Source organism: Prionailurus viverrinus, chromosome B4, assembly GCF_022837055.1.
Source record: "Prionailurus viverrinus isolate Anna chromosome B4, UM_Priviv_1.0, whole genome shotgun sequence".
Taxonomy (NCBI): domain Eukaryota; kingdom Metazoa; phylum Chordata; class Mammalia; order Carnivora; family Felidae; genus Prionailurus; species Prionailurus viverrinus.
In genome coordinates this window covers 22,041,849-22,062,598 of record NC_062567.1, presented here as the reverse complement: position 1 = coordinate 22,062,598, position 20,750 = coordinate 22,041,849, and the positions used below count along the sequence as shown (strand labels likewise).

General features: G+C 38.1%; 1 protein-coding gene across 14 annotated transcripts in view; it reads right to left on the bottom strand.

Annotated features, from left to right (window-relative positions):
• Nucleotides 1-2,972: 2,972 nt before the first annotated feature.
• Nucleotides 2,973-20,750, bottom strand: part of ANKRD26 (ankyrin repeat domain containing 26) — a 114,982-nt gene continuing 97,204 nt past the window's right edge. For 11 of the 14 annotated variants that reach the window (XM_047865208.1, XM_047865209.1, XM_047865210.1 and 8 more), the window contains 5 exons: nt 11,384-11,674; nt 10,640-10,857; nt 9,180-9,408; nt 5,200-5,245; nt 2,973-3,570 (listed from right to left, as the gene is read on the bottom strand). In XM_047865208.1, the coding sequence (XP_047721164.1) occupies nt 3,437-3,570; nt 5,200-5,245; nt 9,180-9,408; nt 10,640-10,857; nt 11,384-11,674 (918 nt within the window). In that variant the 3' untranslated portion in view covers nt 2,973-3,436. Of the gene's footprint in view, nt 3,571-5,199; nt 5,246-9,179; nt 9,409-10,639; nt 10,858-11,383; nt 11,675-20,750 lie in introns of those variants that run through there. The other 3 variants (XR_007153753.1, XR_007153752.1, XM_047865215.1) reach the window with 2 other exon arrangements.

Genomic DNA, 20,750 nt, shown 5'->3' with positions numbered 1-20,750 from the left:
AGCATCCAACTTAGGCTCAGGTCATGATCTCACAGTGTGTGAACTTGAGCCCGTGGGGCTCGCGTTGGGCTCACCACTGTCAGCGCAGAGCTTGCTTCCGAGCCTGTCTCCCTCTCTCTCTGCTCCTCCTCTGCTGGCTTGCTTGGTGTCTCTCAAAAATAAACACTTAAAAAAATTATCTCAATAGATGTGAAGTAAACATCTATTAACGTTCAATATTCATTCATGACAAAACTTAGAAACTAGTATCATAAGGGAACTTCCTTAATATACTTGTAGCAGAAAGACCCTAAGTGACCCCATAATATCTGCCCTTTAGTGTTGTCACCTTTTCTTTGTAATTCTTTTCTCTTAAGATCTGTGACTTGACTCTAGCTATTAGAATATGGACAATGTAAAGGAATTGTGCAGACATAATTCAGTTACTTCAGAGTCCATCAAAAGGGGGATCATGCTAGGCAAACCTGATCTAATCACATGAACACCCTTCAAGGAGGACTGAGCCTTCTCTGAAGTGACATTCTCCTTGCTGGCCTCCTAAACTAAGCGGCCGTATTGAGGAAGTCTACATGGCCAAGAACAAGGAACAGCCTTGCTCTAGACTGAATATTTGTGTCCCCACTCGCCCAAATTCATGTGTTAAATCTTAATGTTCAACGTGATAGTATTTAGAAGTGGGGGGTTTGGGAAATGATTAAGTCATGAAGGTGGAGCCCTCATGAATGGGATTAGTGCCTTTATAAAGGAGGGCTGTGAGAGCTCCCTTGGCCCTGCACCAAGCAGGAAGACCAGCGTCCATGAACCAGGAAGCAGGCTGTCGCTGGACACTGAATCTGCCAGTGCCTTCATGTTGGACTTCCCAGCCTCCGGAACTGTGAAAAATAAAACTTTTTTTCATAAGCCTATGGTATTTTGTTAGAGCAGCCCAAAAGGACTAAGACAAGCGTCTGGGAACCGTGGGCAACCACTAGGACCTAAGCCTCCAACTAGCAAAGAGCTGTGGAAATGAGTCCAGTCATACAGTCACAAGGAAATTCTCTTAAAAACAAACTCAGTGGGCTTGGAAGCAGATTCTTCCCCATCGAAGCACCCAAATGGGGAAGCGCAGTCTAGCGGACACCTTGAGTACAGCCTTGTGAGAACCTGAGCAAAGGACCCAGCTAAGTCATTGCTCAGCTTCTGACCCATAAAAATGTGAGATAAATGTGTATGGCTTTAAGACACTGTGTGATGGTGATCTGTTATAAACGGTAAGAGCAAACTAAGAGACTAATAAACGATCTATACTTTTCAAAACCCCACTATCTAGTTATAGAAAAATACTTTTACATGTTGCAATTTCAAGAAGACATAAACACTCATTATCCTCACATTTACTCAACGTCATTCTTGTAGTAGGAAAGAAAAAAAAAATTAAAGCTCTAGGAATTGGAAAGAAACGAAAATGCCACTATTTAGATTCTATGTCACTGCATGAACCAAATCCAAAGGAATCTGCAGATAAAATACTCGAGTAATAAACAATATGTTGTGGGGAATAAGCTTAGGCAATTAAAATACTAGTTGTTTGGGAAAATCAGTATGAGAAATGTCTTTCCTTACACACTATTGCCAGATTCGATGCAATTCCAATCAGAAACTTGGCTTTGGAGAGCTTGCCAAGTTGATTATAAAAGACCTGTGGAGCCCTTCCTTCCTTTCTTCTTTCCCATCCCCAACATTTTAGTTCCCAGTCCTAAAAACAGAGGCATGGAGTTGTGGGGGTCCAGAGTGAGGTGTTGGAGCTTAGACAGAATGGGGAAGGCATTACGTGTGGGACAGTCACCCTGCACAGTGTTGGAGCTCAGGTGAGAGCATCCCTGAAAAGTGCATGATATAGAATAATGAAGTAACACAGACTGAACAGGGTGGGGAAGCATCTACACAGGGGAAAAATAGCCCAGTGTGGGTTTTCAGAACCTGCAGGGGGGCACATCATCTGCAGAAGAGGTGGCCTGGCACAGGGTGTCTGAGAAAGGAGATAATACATGTCTCAAAGTACTTCCCCATAAAATACTAAATAATTATAAAGTGGAAAGTTAACATTCCAGGGGAGAAACCTGGCAGATCCTACCTCCGGTGGCCAACATTAACATCACCAGTATTGGGACAAATCCAAATTGTAGGTCATGTGATAGGATGCAATGAAAAGAGTAGACTGTAGTGATACTCTTGCTAAAAACGTATGATCTGAATTTTATCATAAGGAAACCTAAGAAAAATCCACATTGAAAGACATTCCACATTACTGGAATTTACTCGTCAAAAGGTTAAAAATCATGAAAGTCAAGGAAAGACAAAGGAACTGTTCTAGACTGAAAGAGACTAAGACACACAACTGAATTCAATACATGGCTCTGAACAGGACCCTCCTTGGTATAACGTATACTACAGATAAGTGACCAAACTTAAAAAGAATTACGAGGAATAAATGATAGAATTATACTTAACCCTTGAACAAAAGAGTTTTAATGGGTGCACTGATTACACACACATTTTCTTCAGTACTGTAAATATATTTTCTTTTATAATTTTCTTCATATTTTTTTCTTTGGCTTACTTTATTGTAACAATATAGTATGATACATATAATATACAAAAGATTATTGGTAGTAGTAGTGGTTAAGTCTTTGGGAGTCAAAAGTTGTTCATGGCTTTTTGACTATGGGGCATAGGGGTCAGAGCCCTTAACCCCATTATTCAAGCGTTGAGTGTATTAGAGTTAATGTTCTGATTGTGAAGGTTGTATGGTAGTTATGTGGAATGTACTGATTTGTAGGATTTAAATGCTACAGGAATCAGGCATCACATTAGCAATTTACTTGCAAATGACTCGGGGGGAGGGGGGGGGGAGTTCTTTTTTTTTCCTCTAGTTTTTCTTTTCTCTAACTTTGTTTCCAAAAAGCAAATCAAAAATAAATAAAGAGAAAAGGTGAAAAGCCTTAGACAAATTTTATTTCTCCATGTGGAAAGAGCTATGAATCAGTGTTTACAATTATACATAGGTTTTATGGCATTATAAAACTGTAATACATACAAACATTGGCAATAGCCATAGCAGGAATACATCAAAATAATGTCTAAATCTTTAGGTCCACATATGGTAACAAAAATTGGAAAATACAAAAGCCATCCATTAACACTACTGAAGTATTAATGGCAACTTGGTTGTTTGGGTGCTGTTCAAACAGCTGGTAGTGGAGCGGTCTGAAGTATGTAAAACCCTCTAGTGCTGGTTTCCACGTACAAAATGTGCTTAAAAGTTAATGAGATGCCAAGAAGCATAGTTTAAAATATTACACACATTTTCATCTTAATCAAGATTTTGCCATATAGTGTGTTCAATTGGGAAACAATGAAAATGTTTTGTAAGCATCCAGTAAATTTTTTCTATTTTTCAAATCATATAATTTTTGTTCAAAATGTGTACATATTCTTGTGATGCTTTCCATACCAGGTCTTGATTTAGAATTGAATCATCAGTAGATACTAAAGGAGTTCTACAGGATCCTGATTCAAATTCAGTAGCAGCTGAAAAGGAAAAGAAAGAATTATATTCCTTATACAAAATACTTTTAACTACAAGTTAGAAAGAAAGGAAAGCAGAGGGGAGGGGAGGGGAGGGGAAGGGAAGGGCAAGGGGAAGGAAAGGAAAGTTGGGGCCTTCATGAATAAGTGTTAAGAAAAATGAAAAATACCTACATACAACTGCAATATGAAACCCAAGATTACTATTAAATATATTTTGCTCAGGGCTGCACACTGAATTAATTGCTATTGTGGATAAATATCAGAGTTTCTGGTTTTTTCATTACAAGGTGAAATTACAAGATGAGGACACAGTCCACCCTGAACAATCATCAACTATAAACTGAAAAATCAAACAGGCATTTCCAAACAGAGCCAAGTATACAGGTATAAGTGACAGGTATAAAACATAGCACTACTGGTATACAGAAGGGATATCCCAGTTTTGTGTCAATATTGTCTGCTCTTTGGTGAAGGTGATATGTAAGCTGATACCTGAAGGACAAGGAAAAAGTATGCTAGGTAGAGGGAAGAAGCACATACAAAGAGCTAGAAGTGAGGAAGAACACTTGTGCAATTATGAGTAGTTTAGTTTGACAAGGTGCTAGAGCAAAGCAGCAGAGTAGGGCAAATAGTGAGAGACAAGGCTGAATAATCTGGCAAGAAGCAAACTGATTTGGGTGTTTTCATTCCATGCTAAGGAACTTGAAGTTTGACTCAAGGGCAAAAGCAATGATGACAAAGTCAATGAGCGAAGATTTAAACCCATTACCTGTCAAGTGAGAGCTATATGACCTATAATTACTTAACCAAGCATTACTAAAACGACTTTGGCTTTTGGGGTCTTCTATTACTAGCAGAAACAACAATTTGATAAAGCACACATTTTCTGAGACTTGTGCAGGTTGACAGTTTCATAGGGATGGCACCAGTGAAGGAAGATTATCGCCAGAAATAATAACAGACATATAGACTTAGAAGATTGAAAAAACTTTAACGTTCATTTATTTTTGAGAGAGAGACAAAACACAAGCGGGCAGGGACACAGAGAGAGGGAGACACAGAATCTGAAGCAGGCTCCAGGCTCCGAGGTTTCAGCACAGAGCCCACTGTGGGGCCTCAACCCACCTGAGCTGAAATCAGTCGGCCAACCAACTGAGCCACCTGGGTGCACTAGACTCTTGGGAGATTTTAAAAGAGCTATGGGGGCCCCTGGGTGGCTCAGTCGGTTAAGCGGCCGACTTCAGCTCAGGTCATGATCTCGCGGTCCGTGAGTTCGAGCCCCGCGTCGGGCTCTGTGCTGACAGCTCAGAGCCTGGAGCCTGTTTCAGATTCTCTGTCTCCCTCTCTCTGACCCCCACCCCCCCCCCATTCATGCTCTGTCTCTCTCTGTCCCAAAAATAAATACAAATGTTGAGAAAAAAATTTTTAAAAGAGCTATGAAACATGATGACTAAATGAGGAAGAAGTATGTTCTTCATTATGCTCATACTTTTACATTTTTTATTAGATATGTACAAAAAATGTGAATGTAGTATCTATCATCCAAACAATGGAAAGGGATGCCATTTACTATTTAGAGTTTATTTCAGAAATCAATGATATCTAAATTCATACATATTGGCAACATACCTTCTTCCAGTGCTCTGGTTATACTTTTTTCCAACTCCCACTGCATCTGAAATAAGTCAAATATTATTTAGAATGTGTAAGGTAAACAAAAGACATTGTAGGAATTATATATAGCTTATGACATGTGGTCTTGAAATAATACTTGTAGAGACTAAACCAAAGTTAGGGATTGCTTAAATAGAAGGACAATCACATAAATAAAATAAATTCCTATTTTAGTTTTAGATAATTGAGAACAGATACATATATATATATATATATATATATATACACACACACACACACACACGTATATATGTATATATATGTGTGTATATATAATATGTGTATATATATATATATAATGCTACTTAAGTGAATCTGATAAAAAGCACAATTAACATTGGTCTATTGAATGTGTATCATCTCTGAAAGGTGATGTTTGATCTTACTGGTACAAAAAAGTTTAAACAAGAATCATATTGTATACTGAATTATTACTTGGAAATTATTAGAAAAACTGCCATTTATGAAAGTTTAAGCAGTTTTTTATCTTAATGTATTGTTCCTTAAAATGGGCTTTCCATTTTTTTACTTTTAGAAAAACAAAATTTGAAGGAATGCTTTTTGCTATTAATTTTTCAGGACTGACTCTTAAATACATATAAAATGAAGAAAGTGGGACTGTCATACTGTCATGTGGAAATTCTACTGGCAAAAAATTGAGTTAAAATATTTTGCTATCAGTATTATGACTAAAACACTTATTTCTTTTCATATGCACACAAAGATTTCAGAAAATCTATTTGAAGAAAGGAAAAATATTGGGTTACAACAGTTTCAAACTTAGCTTCTGATTTATAACTTTCTCAATTAGAGATAAGGAAAACAATATACAATTTTCAATTGTAACTTTAGCACCAAATTTTGAAACACTTGACTTATTAAAGTTATGGTTATCGACTTACTTATCAAATGTGTATGAATATTTCAAACTACAGGTGACCCTTGAATAACACAGGGGTTGGGGTGCAGTCAAAAACCTGCATATAATTTTTCATCCCCCCAAAACTTAATTACTAATAGCCTACTGTTGACCGGAAGCCTTACCGGTAACATAAACCGTCGATTAATACATGTTTTGTACAGTAGAATAAGCCAGGGCAAAAAAATGACATTGAGAAAAACAGAAGGAAGAGGAAATACACTTACAGTACTATACAGTATCCAAAAATAATCCATGTGTAAGTAAAGTAGACCGGCACAGTTTGAAACCATGTTGGTCAAGGGTCAACTGTATATTACAACTGTTCCCATCTAAAATGTTCTTATTTAGATCTTTCTTATAAAAGTAGCCTCTCCCTGAATGCCCCAAACGGGCTCCAAAATAGTGTACTAAACATAATCAACACTGTGGTGATAAGGATTCCAATGTCTTTACAAATTTAGGTGTGAGGACAAATATTTTGGCTGACATGTTTCCCAATATTTTCAGAGACTGTTTTCCCTAATACCTTTTTTTAATTGAAGTATAGCTGACATACAATGTTTACACTAGTTTCAATATACAAATTCAGATTGGACAATTGTATACACTATGCTATGCTCACTACCGTACGTGTAGTTACCCTCTGTCACCATACAACATTAATACAATATTATTGATGATATTCCATATGCTGTATTCTTCATTCCTGTGACTTATTTATAACTGAATAACTCCTCTTCACCTATTTTGTCCATACCTCTTTACCCACCTCCCCTCTAGCAACCACCAGTGTGTCCTCTGTATTTATGATTCTGTTTGTTGACTTGTTTTTTTATATTCCACATGTAAGTGAAATCAGATGGTATTTATTTGTCTTTCTCCGATTTATTTCACCTAGCATAATACCCTCTAGGTCTATCAATGTTGTCACAAATGGCAAGATCTCATCTTTTTGATAGCTGAGGTATATTTCATTGTATACATATTACACATCTTCTTTATCCATTCATCTATCAATGGACACTTAGGTTGCTTCCATATTTTGGTTATTGTAAACAATGTTTCAATAAACATAGGGATGCACACAACTGTTCAAATTAGTGTTTTCATTTTCTTTGGGTAAATACGCAGTAGTGGAATTAATGAATATCTATTTTTAAGTTTTTGAGGAACCATAACACTTTTTTGACAATAGCATTATATTCAGGCCTTATAAAATGAATGGGACAACATTACTATACCAGACTTACAAAATTAATAACTCAATACCAGACGATGGGGGAAGGCTTTATTCAAACAATTTTATATCACCATTAATAAATACTATGTAAAATATAAACCACATTTTTTATATGACATGACTTAAGGAACTACCAAGGTAATGTTGCATCTTTCCCCCAAAGCTCTTTTCCTAAATACTTACCTCTGTGACCTTTATGTTTATTTCTAGGTAAAATCTGTGTTTCAATGGTGAAAATAGCTTTGAAGTCCATGAGTAAGAACACATGTGTGATTTTATTTATACCTTTCCACTTATCAAAAAAATAAGAGGGTGAGAAAAGTATACACAGAAAAACTATATATCAGCAAATTTTAATTCAAAGAAAAATTTTGAAGAATTTTTAATTAAAAGGATTTTCTCATTAACTGTTAGTATTCAAAAAAAAAATTAAAAAAAAAAAAAAAAAAGGGGCGCCTGGGTGGCTCAGTCGGTTAAGCGTCCGACTTCAGCCAGGTCACGATCTTGCGGTCCGTGAGTTCGAGCCCCGCGTCGGGCTCTGGGCTGATGGCTCAGAGCCTGGAGCCTGTTTCCGATTCTGTGTCTCCCTCTCTCTCTGCCCCTTGCCCGTTCATGCTCTGTCTCTCTCTGTCCCAAAAATAAATAAACGTTGAAAAAAAAAATTTTAACTGTTAGTATTCAAATAATGGCTTGATTCAAATATTTGCTTGATTTAGCTATTTAGAAAATGCTTTACAATTGCTCAGCAAGACATTTTATAAAAATTGAAACAAGGTGCTATAAGTCAAAAAAAAAAAAAAGGAAAAAGAAAAAAGAGTGTCATAAGTAAGAAAGCAATTAAGGATGTATTCTCGTGTAAGAAAATACCAATATTGTAACTTAAAAGAGAAATTAACCTTTTTAGTTGCAAGTTGATTTAATTCATAAAAAGGACTTATCATGGATTCTTTTTTTTTTTTTTTTTTTTTAAGTAGCCTCCATGCCCAGCGTAGAGCCCAATGCAGGACTTGAACTCATGACCCTGAGATCAAATCCTGAGCTAAGATCAAGAGTTGGACGCTGAACTGACTGGGCCACCCAGGCACCCCCATGGATTCTTTTAAATAGTAAACATTCATTATGTCATTAAGTGTTTGGAGACTGATCATTCACTTATGTACAGGGGTGCAAAAACTGGATTATAGCAAAACTTTCAAATGTTTATGAACCACTGCCAACTGAAAGTAAGTCCAAGCATCTAAGTGTACCTGTGGTTAGCAGGCAATACCATTTACTTTCTAAAATCAAATTTAAATGAAAGCTTTTCAAGAAATTTAAAATGGGTCAGTTTAGTTATATTTATTGAATACAGTTAATACTAGGTGTCTCTCGTGGCGCACCTGGGTGGCTCAGTTGTTTTAAGCGCCCAAATCTTGATTTTGACTCAGGTCATGATCTCATGGTTTTTGAGACTGAGCCCCACATTGGGCTCTGTGCTGAGCATGAAACCTGCTTGGGATTCTCTTTCTCCCTCTCCTTTTGCCCCTCCCCTGAATGCACTCACTCACTCTCTCAATAAAATAAAATAAAAATAAGTATCCCTTGAAAATGAGAGATCCGGGGACTAAAAAACAAAAAATTATAAAATTTACCTCAGTTCTTTCTTAGCACATATAATTATGATTTTTACTTCGTATGTATTAGTTACTTAAACAACTCAGAATTTCACCAAATTAAAAGCAACAATTATATCAGATATCTGAAACCCAAAGTAAAGCAGATAATATAACTAACCTTCCACAAGGAAGTCTCCCTGTAGTCATATGACGGCCGTGGGTTTGAGGTAGGAATCACTAAGTTTCCTCTTGGAGTAAGATTTCTATTAAGCACTAAATTATTTTCAAAATGTCCACAATAAGGTGGTTCCAGGACTGACCTCAGAGTAAGAGTGCCGAGTAAAGTTTGGTGCTGCTGTCTCTCTACCAGAAGTTTTGTATTGATCTCTGATAGTCTCTCATTAGTCCTGTGAAGATTAGAAAACACAAATACATTTTCTCTTTCCCTAAATCATTCCTAAATGACTTACATCTTTTTAAGCTTCCATAATAGTAAATAGCATTTGCCATTGAACAGTGTTTTAACACTGAACATGTGACAGAGCACACCCACTATCTAAAACTATACTTTTAAAATTGTTCTAAAGAAATACTTATGTTTCCAGGGGGATCCCTAACAATTCAAATGAGGGAAGGGAGAGAAGTGGCTATCAGTGATGTACATGGCTTAACGAATAATACTTGCTGTCTTCTGGAATGGCTGTACTGACAAGATCCTTCAGGATTCCAGTATATATACATACTTATATTTAGTAAACCTGTTTACAGATATAAAAATAAACCATCCCTCAAAGACATTTTCAAGCGTTTGCTTTCACCACTCTTGTACATTTCACTTATTACCTCAAAGAAGCTGAGCATTTGACACCGAGGAATCACTGAGACCAACAATCTTTAGAGGAGATAGTAGATGGCAGAGGTGTGATCAGAAAGAACTAAAACAGCTACAGAGGCAATTAGCTTGTAACAGTTACCAAGGCACTGGAGGCAGAATCTGCCCTTTCTGTCTTCAGTCTTCCACACACCTCCCTCCCACCATGGTGCTCTTTTTAGCCACTTTGGGAATTATACCCCCCTTCAGCCCTGTGTGAGTCTTTCTGTATTTCACCTGTATGCCTTTATGTAAAGTAGAAAACGCATAAAGGATAGTTTGTCTCAAGGCCCACTCTAGTAATAATACCAAAGATCACAATCAAGAGAAAAAATGTACCAAGCTGCCAGGATGAGTAGCAGTAGTACTTGACCTTTTAGGTTAAAGATGTAATCTTCCAAAAACTCATTGACATTTCTATTTAGGGTAATTCTGACAAGCAATTTTATAATAATATGCTTCTAAATGAGAAAGCTTCAAACAATTCACTTAAAGACTAGCAGGTCCGATCAATGGAAAACATACGGGGGGGGGGGGGGGGGGGGGGGGGGAGAGGTCCGGTAAAACCAAAAAAAAGAGGAGGGATGCAAACCGTCCTGGACTAACATTTCAAAAGTAAGTTCACTTAGAAACATCATTTTCCAAAATTACACGATCTAGTTGGCTTTCACTTCCTACTCATCTCATGATCTTGGCTCCACAGAAATCATGCTTTAGAGGCAAATTAATAAGCTAAATTTCTTGTCTATGATTCTGTTTTGACTTACCTGTTCAGCTTATTTCTCAAGGACTTTCTAGCTTTTAATTCTTCTAGGTAGAGTTGCCTGTATGTTTCCAACTCAGTTTTAGTAGAATCTTCTTGAGAAGTCTTCATTGTAGAGACCTGAGATTCCAGATCTTTAATTCTAAGTTCCATTTGACTTCTCATTGAAGCATGAGCATTTTCTCTTAATTGGTCTAAGTTTTCTTGAGCTGCTGCTTGTGCCTAAAGCAAATTAACAGGATAGTTTTAAAATAGCTATAATCTGAATAATTATACCTGTTTCCTTTAGTTCTGAGTCAATTATTCAGAGAGCAATTTTAAATGAAAAAAAGCTCATGTAAAATATTTATCATCAATGTCAACTGAATTAAATTATAATTTATAAAATTAAAGTTCAATCATTCTTGTATTAGTATTCATGCAATCTGATAATTCAAATAGAATCAATGACAAAATTTTAAAAGTCAAAAATAAACTTAAGAATAATCCAAGTACAGTATAATTTTTAAATCATGATTTTTTCTTTCCTCTTAATAGTGAGAATAGTTGTTTAAATCATAATTTTTTCTTATCCTCTCAATTTAGTGAGAATAATGATGAAAACTGAAATCTTTAAAGGGAGGAACAAATGCCTCTAGAAATCTACAAATTACCATAAAACAAGTAGAGGAAACCTATGTAATACATCTATCCAAAATGTAATTTGCAGTGCAGTGAGTTAAAGCACATTACAGATCAATAAATTAACCTGTAAAAACAGATTGACTTCCTTTAATTTTTCTACTATCTCCAGTCGTGCTCTTTCTTCAATCTCCCGTTTATACTGTTCCACTTGACTGCGTTCTACCATATTCATTTCCATAAAACTTTTCAATTTTACGACTTCTTGTTGTAACTTCTTGCTATTGCTCTCTAGTTTTTCACATTTTTTTCCTAAAGCTTTCATTGACAATAACTCCTGTTGAAGAACTTGATTTTTTGCATCCAGGTGTAGACATTTTGAAGATGTAGTTTCCAGTTTTGTTGTAAGGTCATCAGCCTGCATGAATAAAATAATATAGTTTGGAAGCGGAGTGAAATGGGTCTAACTCAAAACTACTATCAAAAATTTTTTTTCAAATTTTAAGTAATCTCTACACCCAGTGTGAGGCTTGAACTCACAACCTCAAGATCAAGAGTAACTGAGCCAGCCAGGCACTCAAATTTTTAAATAAACTCATTTGCAATAAAATGTTCCCTGTCTTAGAATGTGGAACCTTAACAACTCAGAAAATCAAGAGCAAAGTTAAAGCCATCATGTGTTACTGAAATAGATCTTTGCTATCATTGTGTTTACTATACAACATTTGCACTTGATTCTATACTTTTTCTATGATTCTTTCCTATCTTTCATAAAATAACTCCCCTCTTAGTAGAAAGTCTCTTAGCCCTTCCCCCATCTTAACACTCCATAATTTTTAAAGAAGTTTTAGCAATATCATATTGACTTATGTATGCCCGAGTCAAAAAATACCAAGACTCTGAAAATAAGACTAATTCATGAATCTATAAGTAATGATTCTAATGCCACAGCCTTTTTCTGAACTGCAAATGCTTTATGCTAATTTGAACTGCATTCCCAGGAGAAATGATTCTCCAGGTTAAGAAATCATATCTCCCAGTATAAAAATTTAATTGGATGATCCACATATTTTTTTGAGGCAAAAAAAATTTTAATTCAATACTGTTATCTTGTAATCTTTTGTTACTTTCTACAAAATAGAGATCATACTAAATAACAACAACAACAAAACTGGCTGGAGTTTCAGTGATGCTGAGTTGGGAAGGACTTCCTTCCATTATATATGATTGGTAAGACAAAGTGAGTGGATGTAGTAGTTTTATAAATTCGTTGATACTTCTCCTGTGAAAATTCCTCCCCTTAAATATATGCTGGCTTCAGTAACTGGTTTCTAGTGAACAGAATATGCAGAACTGCTGTGATTTTTAAGGCCAGGTTAGAAAATGTGATATAGCTTCCATCTGACTTTCTTTCTCTAGGGAAGCTCACCCTTAGAACCCAGCCACCACGTTGTGAGGAATCCCAGGCTACCTAGTGAGTCTTCATGTAGATAATCCAGCTGAGACTAGCCAACATCCTAGGCAAAGGCCAGCCTCAACAGCCAAACACATGCATGAACAAGCCTTTAGATGATTCTAGTCTCCAGCTTCCAGTTATCCCAGCTGATGCCAAATGAAGAAGAAATGAGTTGCCCTACTCTGCTTTGCCTAAACTAAAGATTAGTGAACAAGATAAATGCTGTTTTGAACTACTAGGCTTTGAGGTGGCTTATTATGCAGCAGTAAATTACTACCACAGATACTGATACTAAAAATGGTGTGCTGCTATTTAAAAAAACCTAAAACTAAACTTCCTTTGAACCAGGAGGTAGGTGGAACCTGAAAAGATGTAGAAAAGCGTAAGAATGAGACCCAAAAAGGGCCTCCATGAGACTCTTAGTGGAAACCTGATGGCCTGTGAAGAGGCTGACAGCAAGGGTTTCTAATCAAGTGAAGAAAAATGACACTGGAGGAAAGGGAAGTCATGCTACAAAATACCTGAAAATAAAATGGATAGGAAAGAGAAACTAAAGAAAGGCTATGCAATTGAAAGGAACCAGGATGGGGCGCCTGGGTGGCTCAGTCGGTTGGGCGGCCGACTTTGGCTCAGGTCATGATCTTACGGTCAGTGAATTCAAGCCCCACGTCGGGCTCTGTGCTGACAGCACGGAGCCTGGAGCCTGTTTCAGATTCTGTGTCTCCCTCTCTCTGACCCTCCCCCGTTCATGCTCTGTCTCTCTCTGTCTCAAAAATAAATAAATGTTAAAAAAATTTTTTTAAAAAAAGAAAGGAACCAGGACTTACTGGGTTCAAGTATCTGTTTCTCATTTACAGCCTCTCTACATGTTGAACTGTCAAATACTGCCAAAATGAAGAAATGGCTTTTGGGTTAAGAGAAAATCCAGGGTGCTACCAGGAAAACAGAAAAATTTAAGGTGTGCCTCAAATTTCTTTAAGGATCTTAAGAGTATAAGATTTTTTTTTTTTTTAAGTAGGTTCCACACCCGACATGGGGCTTAAACTCAGGTCCCAGAGATCAAGTGTCACATGCTCTACCAACTGAGCCAGCCAGGAGCCCCAAGAGTAGATGAATTTTAAAGGCATTGTCATATAAGAGCTTCACAGGAAACCTGAAGCGAAAGGCTTATCTCAAAAGGACTTGCGAGGTTGGCTTTGTTAAAACACGGCATGAAATCCAGTAATATTTACAGAAAACCAAAAAAGGTAAGAGAATTACAGTAGCAAACATACTATTTGCTAGCTTGGACTAAAAGAGACCAAATCGTGCAAAATGAAAAGAGGCCTTTGGGTCTTAGAAGTCCCACAGGGAGGAAGCAGGATGAGAAAACAGCTGCAAATACAGGTCATTCCTTATGAAAAGGAAGGAACCAAGAGCTCAAAGAGTAAAGAAAGGGAAGACACATGGAGAAAGTATTCTGTGGTTAGGACTAAGTCCTAACTTAAGAACTGACAGCATGCATCAGGCTATATTTCAAAACTCTTATAGACTAGGGTGCTTCCCATCTTTTTCTGAACGGGAGAGTCTTCAGCAGTTGACTAGAATGTTGCATTTGTGAGTGGTAAATAACTGCCTCTTTAGTTCTCAAGTCCTCATATTGAGAGCACTTGCACTCAAGGGGCTATACTTTAGATACCATAACCCAGGCACCTTATCCCCACTGCACCTGATTAAGATGGTAACATCTTTTTATTTTTTTATTTTTTTTAACGTTTATTTATTTTTGAGACAGAGAGAGACAGAGTATGAACAGGGGAGGGGCAGAGAGAGAGGGAGACACAGAATCTGAAACGGGCTCCAGGCTCTGAGCTGTCAGCACAGAGCCCGACGCGGGGCTCAAACTCACAGACCGTGAGATCATGACCTGAGCCGAAGTCGGATGCTTAACTGACTGAGCCACCCAGGTGCCCCAATACCTGTGCTTTTCAAATTGTTCCAGAAAAACATAAAAGGAAGGGAAACTTCCAAATTCATTCTATGATGCCAGCATTACCCTGATACCAAAACCAGACAAAGACACCACAAAGAGAATTACAGGCCAGCATGTCTGATGAACATGCAAAAATCTTCAACAAAATAAGCAAACTGAATCCAATAATACATTAAAAAATCATTCACCAGGGGCAGCCGGGTGGTTTAGTCAGTTAAGCATCCAACTTCAGCTCAGGTTACGATCTCATGGTTCGTCGGTTCAAGCCCAGTGTCAGGCTCTGTTGACAGCTCGGACCCTGGAACCTATTTCAGATTCTGTGTTTCCCTCTCTTCTGTCCCTCCCCCGCTCGTTGTCTTTCTCAAAAATAAGCATTAAAAAAAAATCATTCACTGTAACAAATGGGATTTATCCCTGGTTTGCAGGGGTGGTTCAATATTTGCAAATCAATGAATGTGATACCTCATATTTTTAAAAAAGCATAAAATCATATTGCAATAGATGCAGAAAAACAATTTGACAAACTATAACATCCATTCATGATACAAACCTCAACAAAGTAGGCTTGGAGGAACTATACCTCAACATAATAAAGGCCATATATGAAAAATGAACAGCTAATATCCTAACTGGGGAAAAACTTCTTAGATCTTGCTTCTAGTTATCTGCTTCTTCTCATTAGCACTGTTGGTTGTTAATAAATTAATCTTAACATTTATTACATCCTACTTTAATGGAGACCAATTCTCCTATACAAGTTTATGTGTCTTATCTCTTTTTTTTCATCCACTTTTCAATTTATCATTTTTGTTTTTTCTTAACAAACTCCCCAAAGTTTAGATTTCTTTTGTTCACAAATCTGTTAGGAAAAGCGTGGCCAGGACAGCTAGTCTCTGCCCCGCTCAGCTTCAGGTGGGGCAACTGAAAGGTTTGGAGCTGGATCCATCTGAAGATTTGTTCACTAACGTCTGGTTGTTGATGCTGGCTGTTGCCTGGGACTTCAGTTCAGGAGGCAGCAGAAACACTTAAACTGACACACCTAGACCCTCTTTGTGGCCTAGACTTCCTCACTAGATGGGGAGCTAGATTCCAAGTAAGCAACCTGAGATACAGAGCAAGGCAGAAGCTGCATCGCCTTTTGTCACCTAGGCTTGGAATACACACAGCATCATATTCACATATTCTGTTCATTAGGAGCAAATCACTAAGGTTGTTCCACGGTCTTTTTTTTTTTTTTAATGGAATTAATATTTAAAACCTATGGACACATTTAAAAAGCAGTATAATTTACCCACTGGCCACAAATGTTTGTATTCCTCCCACCTGAAAAATACACTCACTACCCCCCACCCCCCCAGTACCTCCTAAAAGTCTCAGTTATCATGGCATCAGGTTCAGGGCTTGAGTTCAAGATGTTACCATCTTGGGGCACCTGGGTGGCTCAGTCGGTTAAGCATCCGACTTCGGCTCAGGTCATGATCTCACGGTCCATGAGTTCGAGCCCCGCGTCGGGCTCTGTGCTGACAGCTCAGAGCCTGGAGCCCGTTTCAGATTCTGTGTCTCCCTCTCTCTCTGCCCCTCCCAGGCCACTCTGTCATTCAAAGCCACTGTTTCGGGGCGCCTGGGTGGCGCAGTCGGTTAAGCGTCCAACTTCAGCGAGGTCACGATCTCACGGTCCGTGAGTTCTAGCCCCGCGTCAGGCTCTGGGCTGATGGCTCGGAGCCTGGAGCCTGGAGCCTGTTTCCGATTCTGTGTCTCCCTCTCTCTCTGCCCCTCCCCCGTTCATGCTCTGTCTCTCTCTGTCCCAAAAATAAATAAATGTTGAAAAAAAAATTAAAAAAAAAAAAAAACCACTGTTTCTTTGGTGATTTTCTGTTAAGATGTATTTTTTCATGATTTTTTAAGATCTATTGGTGTAAATGGGGTGTTAAAGTACCGTATTACTGTATTATTATCAATTAGTTCCTTTGTTTGTTATTGTTTTATGTACTTGAGTGCTCTCATGGTGGGTGCATAAATATTACAATTGTTAGATCTTCCTATTGGATTGTGCCCTTTATTATGATATAGTAGCATTCTTTGGCTCTTGCTACAGTCTTTGTTTTTTGTTAAGGTTACTTATTTTGAGCGAGAAAGGGTTGGGGAGGGACATAGAAAGGGCGAGAGAAAATTTCAAGCAGGCTCCATGCTGTCAGCCTGGAGCCCAACATGGGGCTCAAACCCACCAGCCATAAGACCATGACCTGAGCCAAGACCTAGTCAGTTGCTCAAATGACTGAGGCACCCAGGTGCCCCACAGTCTTTGTTTTAAGGACTCTTCTGTCTGACAAAAGTATCGCTACTTTTTCTTTTAACATGATAAATTTTTCTCCATCCCCTCGCTTTCATTTCTTTTTTTAAATAGAATTTATTGTCAAATTTGCTAACATACAGCGTGTACAGTGTGCTCTTGGTTTTGGGGGTAGATTCCTGTGGTTCATCACTTATAGACAACACCCAGGGCTCATCCCAACAAGTGCCTTCCTCAATGCCCACCACCCACTTTCCCTTCTCACCCACCGCCCCCCCCCCCCCAACAACCCTCTATTTGTTCTCTGCATTCAAGAGTCTCCTATGGTTAGCCCCTCTCCTTCTCTGTAACTATTTTTCCCTTTCCCTTCCCCCATGGTCTTCTGTTAAGTTTCTCAAGTTCCACATATGAGCGAAAACATATGATATCTGTTTTTCTGTGACTTATTTCACGTAGCATAATACCTTCCAGTTCCATCCACATTGCAACAGATAGCATGATTTCACTCTTTCTCCTTGCCAGGTAGTATTCCAGTGTATATATAAATCACATCTCTTTATCCATTCATCAGTTGATGGGCATTAGGCTCTTTCCACAATTTGGCTATTGTTGAAAGCACTGCTATAGACATTGGAGTACATGTGCCCCTATGAATCAGCACTCCTGTATCCTTTGCATAAATTCCCAGTAGTGCTATTGAGGGGTCATAGGGTAGTTCTATTTTCAATTGTTTTGAGGAACCTACGCACTGTTTTCCAGAGCAGCTGCACCAGTTTGCATTACCACTAGCCCAGAGTTAATCTTTTCCTTCCTAGATGGTGAAAACTAAAATATAATGAAGTAAATGGTAGACTGAGTCAAGAGATTCTATGACCAAGATTTGATGGAAATGAAAGTGGGTGGCACTGACTGAGAAACTAAAAGTTTGAACAGGAGGGGAACCTGTGTGGCTCAGTCAGTTGAGCCTCAAACTCTCAGGTCATGATCCCAGGGTCATGGGATCAAGACCCCTGTCAGCCTCCACACAAGTGCAAAGCCTGCTAAAAATTCTCTTTCTCCAACCCCCCAGGCCCCCTCTTTCTGCTTGTGCATGCTCTAAACAAAAATTTTTTAAATAAAATATAAATAAATAAATAAATAAGTAAGTAAATAAATGTCTGAACAGACTAAAGAAAGAGCATTTTATCTTTTTGAGCCTGACTTCACATCGAGTCATGGGGTCAGCAAGGCATAGGCTGGTGAAAGGGTCCTTCCAGAAGCAAAAATCTCTATAGGAGCAAAGTTAAGTTCTACTACATTGACTTTTTATTATTACATAAGTGACTGGTAATTGTCAAGATAACTAGGAAAGAGTTTTCATAAAATTTGATATGGTACTGGCATAAAGATAGACATATAGATCAATGTATTAACACTGAGAATCTAAAAATAAACTCTCACATTATAGTGAACTGATTTTCAACAAGGGTGTCAGACAATTAAATGGAACAAGAATAGTCTTTGTAACAAATGGTACTGGGACAAATGGATATCCACATACAAAGTAATAAAATCAGACCTCTACCCCATAGCATATATACAAAATTAACTTAAAATCTAAGAGCTAAAATGATAAAACTCTTAGAAAAAAGCATACGTGTATATGTTTGTGACTGGATTTGGCAATGATTTCTTAGACATGACACCAAAAGACAAAAGCAGATTAAGTTTACTTCATCAAAATTAAAAACTTCTATGCTTCAAATATCACCATCAAGAAAGTGAAAAGGCAAGCGACTAAATATGAGAAAATATCTGAAAATCCCGTATCTGCTAAGGGATTTGTATGTGGGATATTTAAATAACTCTTCCAATAATGAAAAGACAATCCAATATAAAAATGGGGAAAAGAATGGATTAGTTGCTTAAAGAAGATATAGAAATGGATAAAAATCACATTAAAAGGGAGATGTTTGGGGTGCCTGGGTGGCTCAGTCAGTTGGGCGTCCAACTTTGGCGCAGGTCACGATCTCATGGTTTGTGGGTTCGAGCCCCACATCGGGCTCTGTGCTGACAGCTGGGAGCCTGGAGCCTGCTTCAGACTCTGTGTCTCCCTCTCTCTCTGCCCCTCCCCTGCTCACACTGTCTATCTCAAAAATAAAAGAGAGATGGTCAACATCATTAGTTATAAGAAAAATGAAAACCAAAAACCACAAGATGCCATTTCATACCCACTAGAATTGTTATAATAAAAACAACAGATAATGACAAACATTGGCAAGAGTCAGGAAAAATGGGAACTCTCAAAAACTGCTGATGAAAATGTAATGTTGCTGCCACTTTGGAAAACAGTCTGGCAGTTCCTCAAAAGGTTAAACTAGAAAAACATTTTTTCTAAACTTATTTTAGAGAGAGTGCACAAGTGGGGTAGAGGGACAGAAGGAGAGGGAGGGAGAGAATCCCACACAGGCTCCATGCTCAGAGCAAAGCCCAATGTAGGGCTCGATTCCACAACCCTGAGATCATGACCTAAGCTGAAATCAAGAGCCGGCCACTCAACCAGCTGAGCCATCCAAGTGCCTGCCCCTCCTCAAAAGGTTGAAAAAACAAAAACAAAACAAACAAAAAGGTTTAACAGAGTTACCATATGAACCAGCAATTGTATTTATAGGTATATACCCAAGAGAAATGAAAACATGTTCACATAAAAAGTTGTACATTACACAAAAATAACCTCAAAATGGATGAAGGACCTCAATGTGAGACAGGAAGCCATCAAAATCCTTGAGGAGAAAGCAGGCAAAACCCTCTTTGATCTTGCCAGCAGCAACCTCTTATTCTAAACGTCTCTGGAGGCAAGGGAAACAAAAGCAAAAATGAACTACTGGGACCTCATCAAAATGAAAAGCTTCTGCACAGTGAAGGAAACAATCAGCAAAACTAAAAGGCAACTGACAGAATGGGAGAAGGTATTTGCAAATGACATATCAGATAGAGTGGGAGAGAGCCAAAGCATAAGAGACTCTTATAAACTGAGGGCTGATGGGGGGGTGGGAGGGAGAGGAGGGTGGGTGATGGGTATTGAAGGGGGCATCTTTTGGGATGAGCACTGGGTGTTTATGGAAACCAATTTGACAATAAATTTCATATATTTAAAAAAAAATGGTTAGTATCCAAAATCTACAAAGAACTTACCAAACACAACACCCAAAAAAACAAGTAATCCAGTGAAGTAATGGGCAAAAGACATGAGCAGACACTGCTCCAAAGAAGACATCCACACGGCCAACTGACACAAGCAAAAATGCTCCACATCACTCATCATCGGGGAAATCAAAACCACACTGAGATACCACCTTACACCTGTCAGAATGGCTAACATTAAGAACTCAAGCAACAACATATGTTGGCGAGGATGCAGAGAAGAGGATCTCTTTTGCTGGTGCAGTCACTCTGGAAAATGGTATGGAGTTTCCTCAAAAAACTAAAAACAGAAATACACTGCGACCCAGCAATTGCACTACTAGGCATTTATCCAAGGGATACAGGTGTGCTGTTTCAAAGGGACACATGCACCCCCATGTTTATGGCAGCACTATCAACAATAGCCAAAGTATGCAAAGAGTCCAATTGTCCACCGATGGATGAATGGATAAAGAAGATGTGGTATATATATTCAATGGAGTATTACTTGGCAATCAAAAAGAATGAAATCCTGCCATTTGCAACTACGTGGATGGAACTGGAGGGTATTAATGCTAAGTGAAATAAGTAAGTCAGAGAAAGACAAATTCATA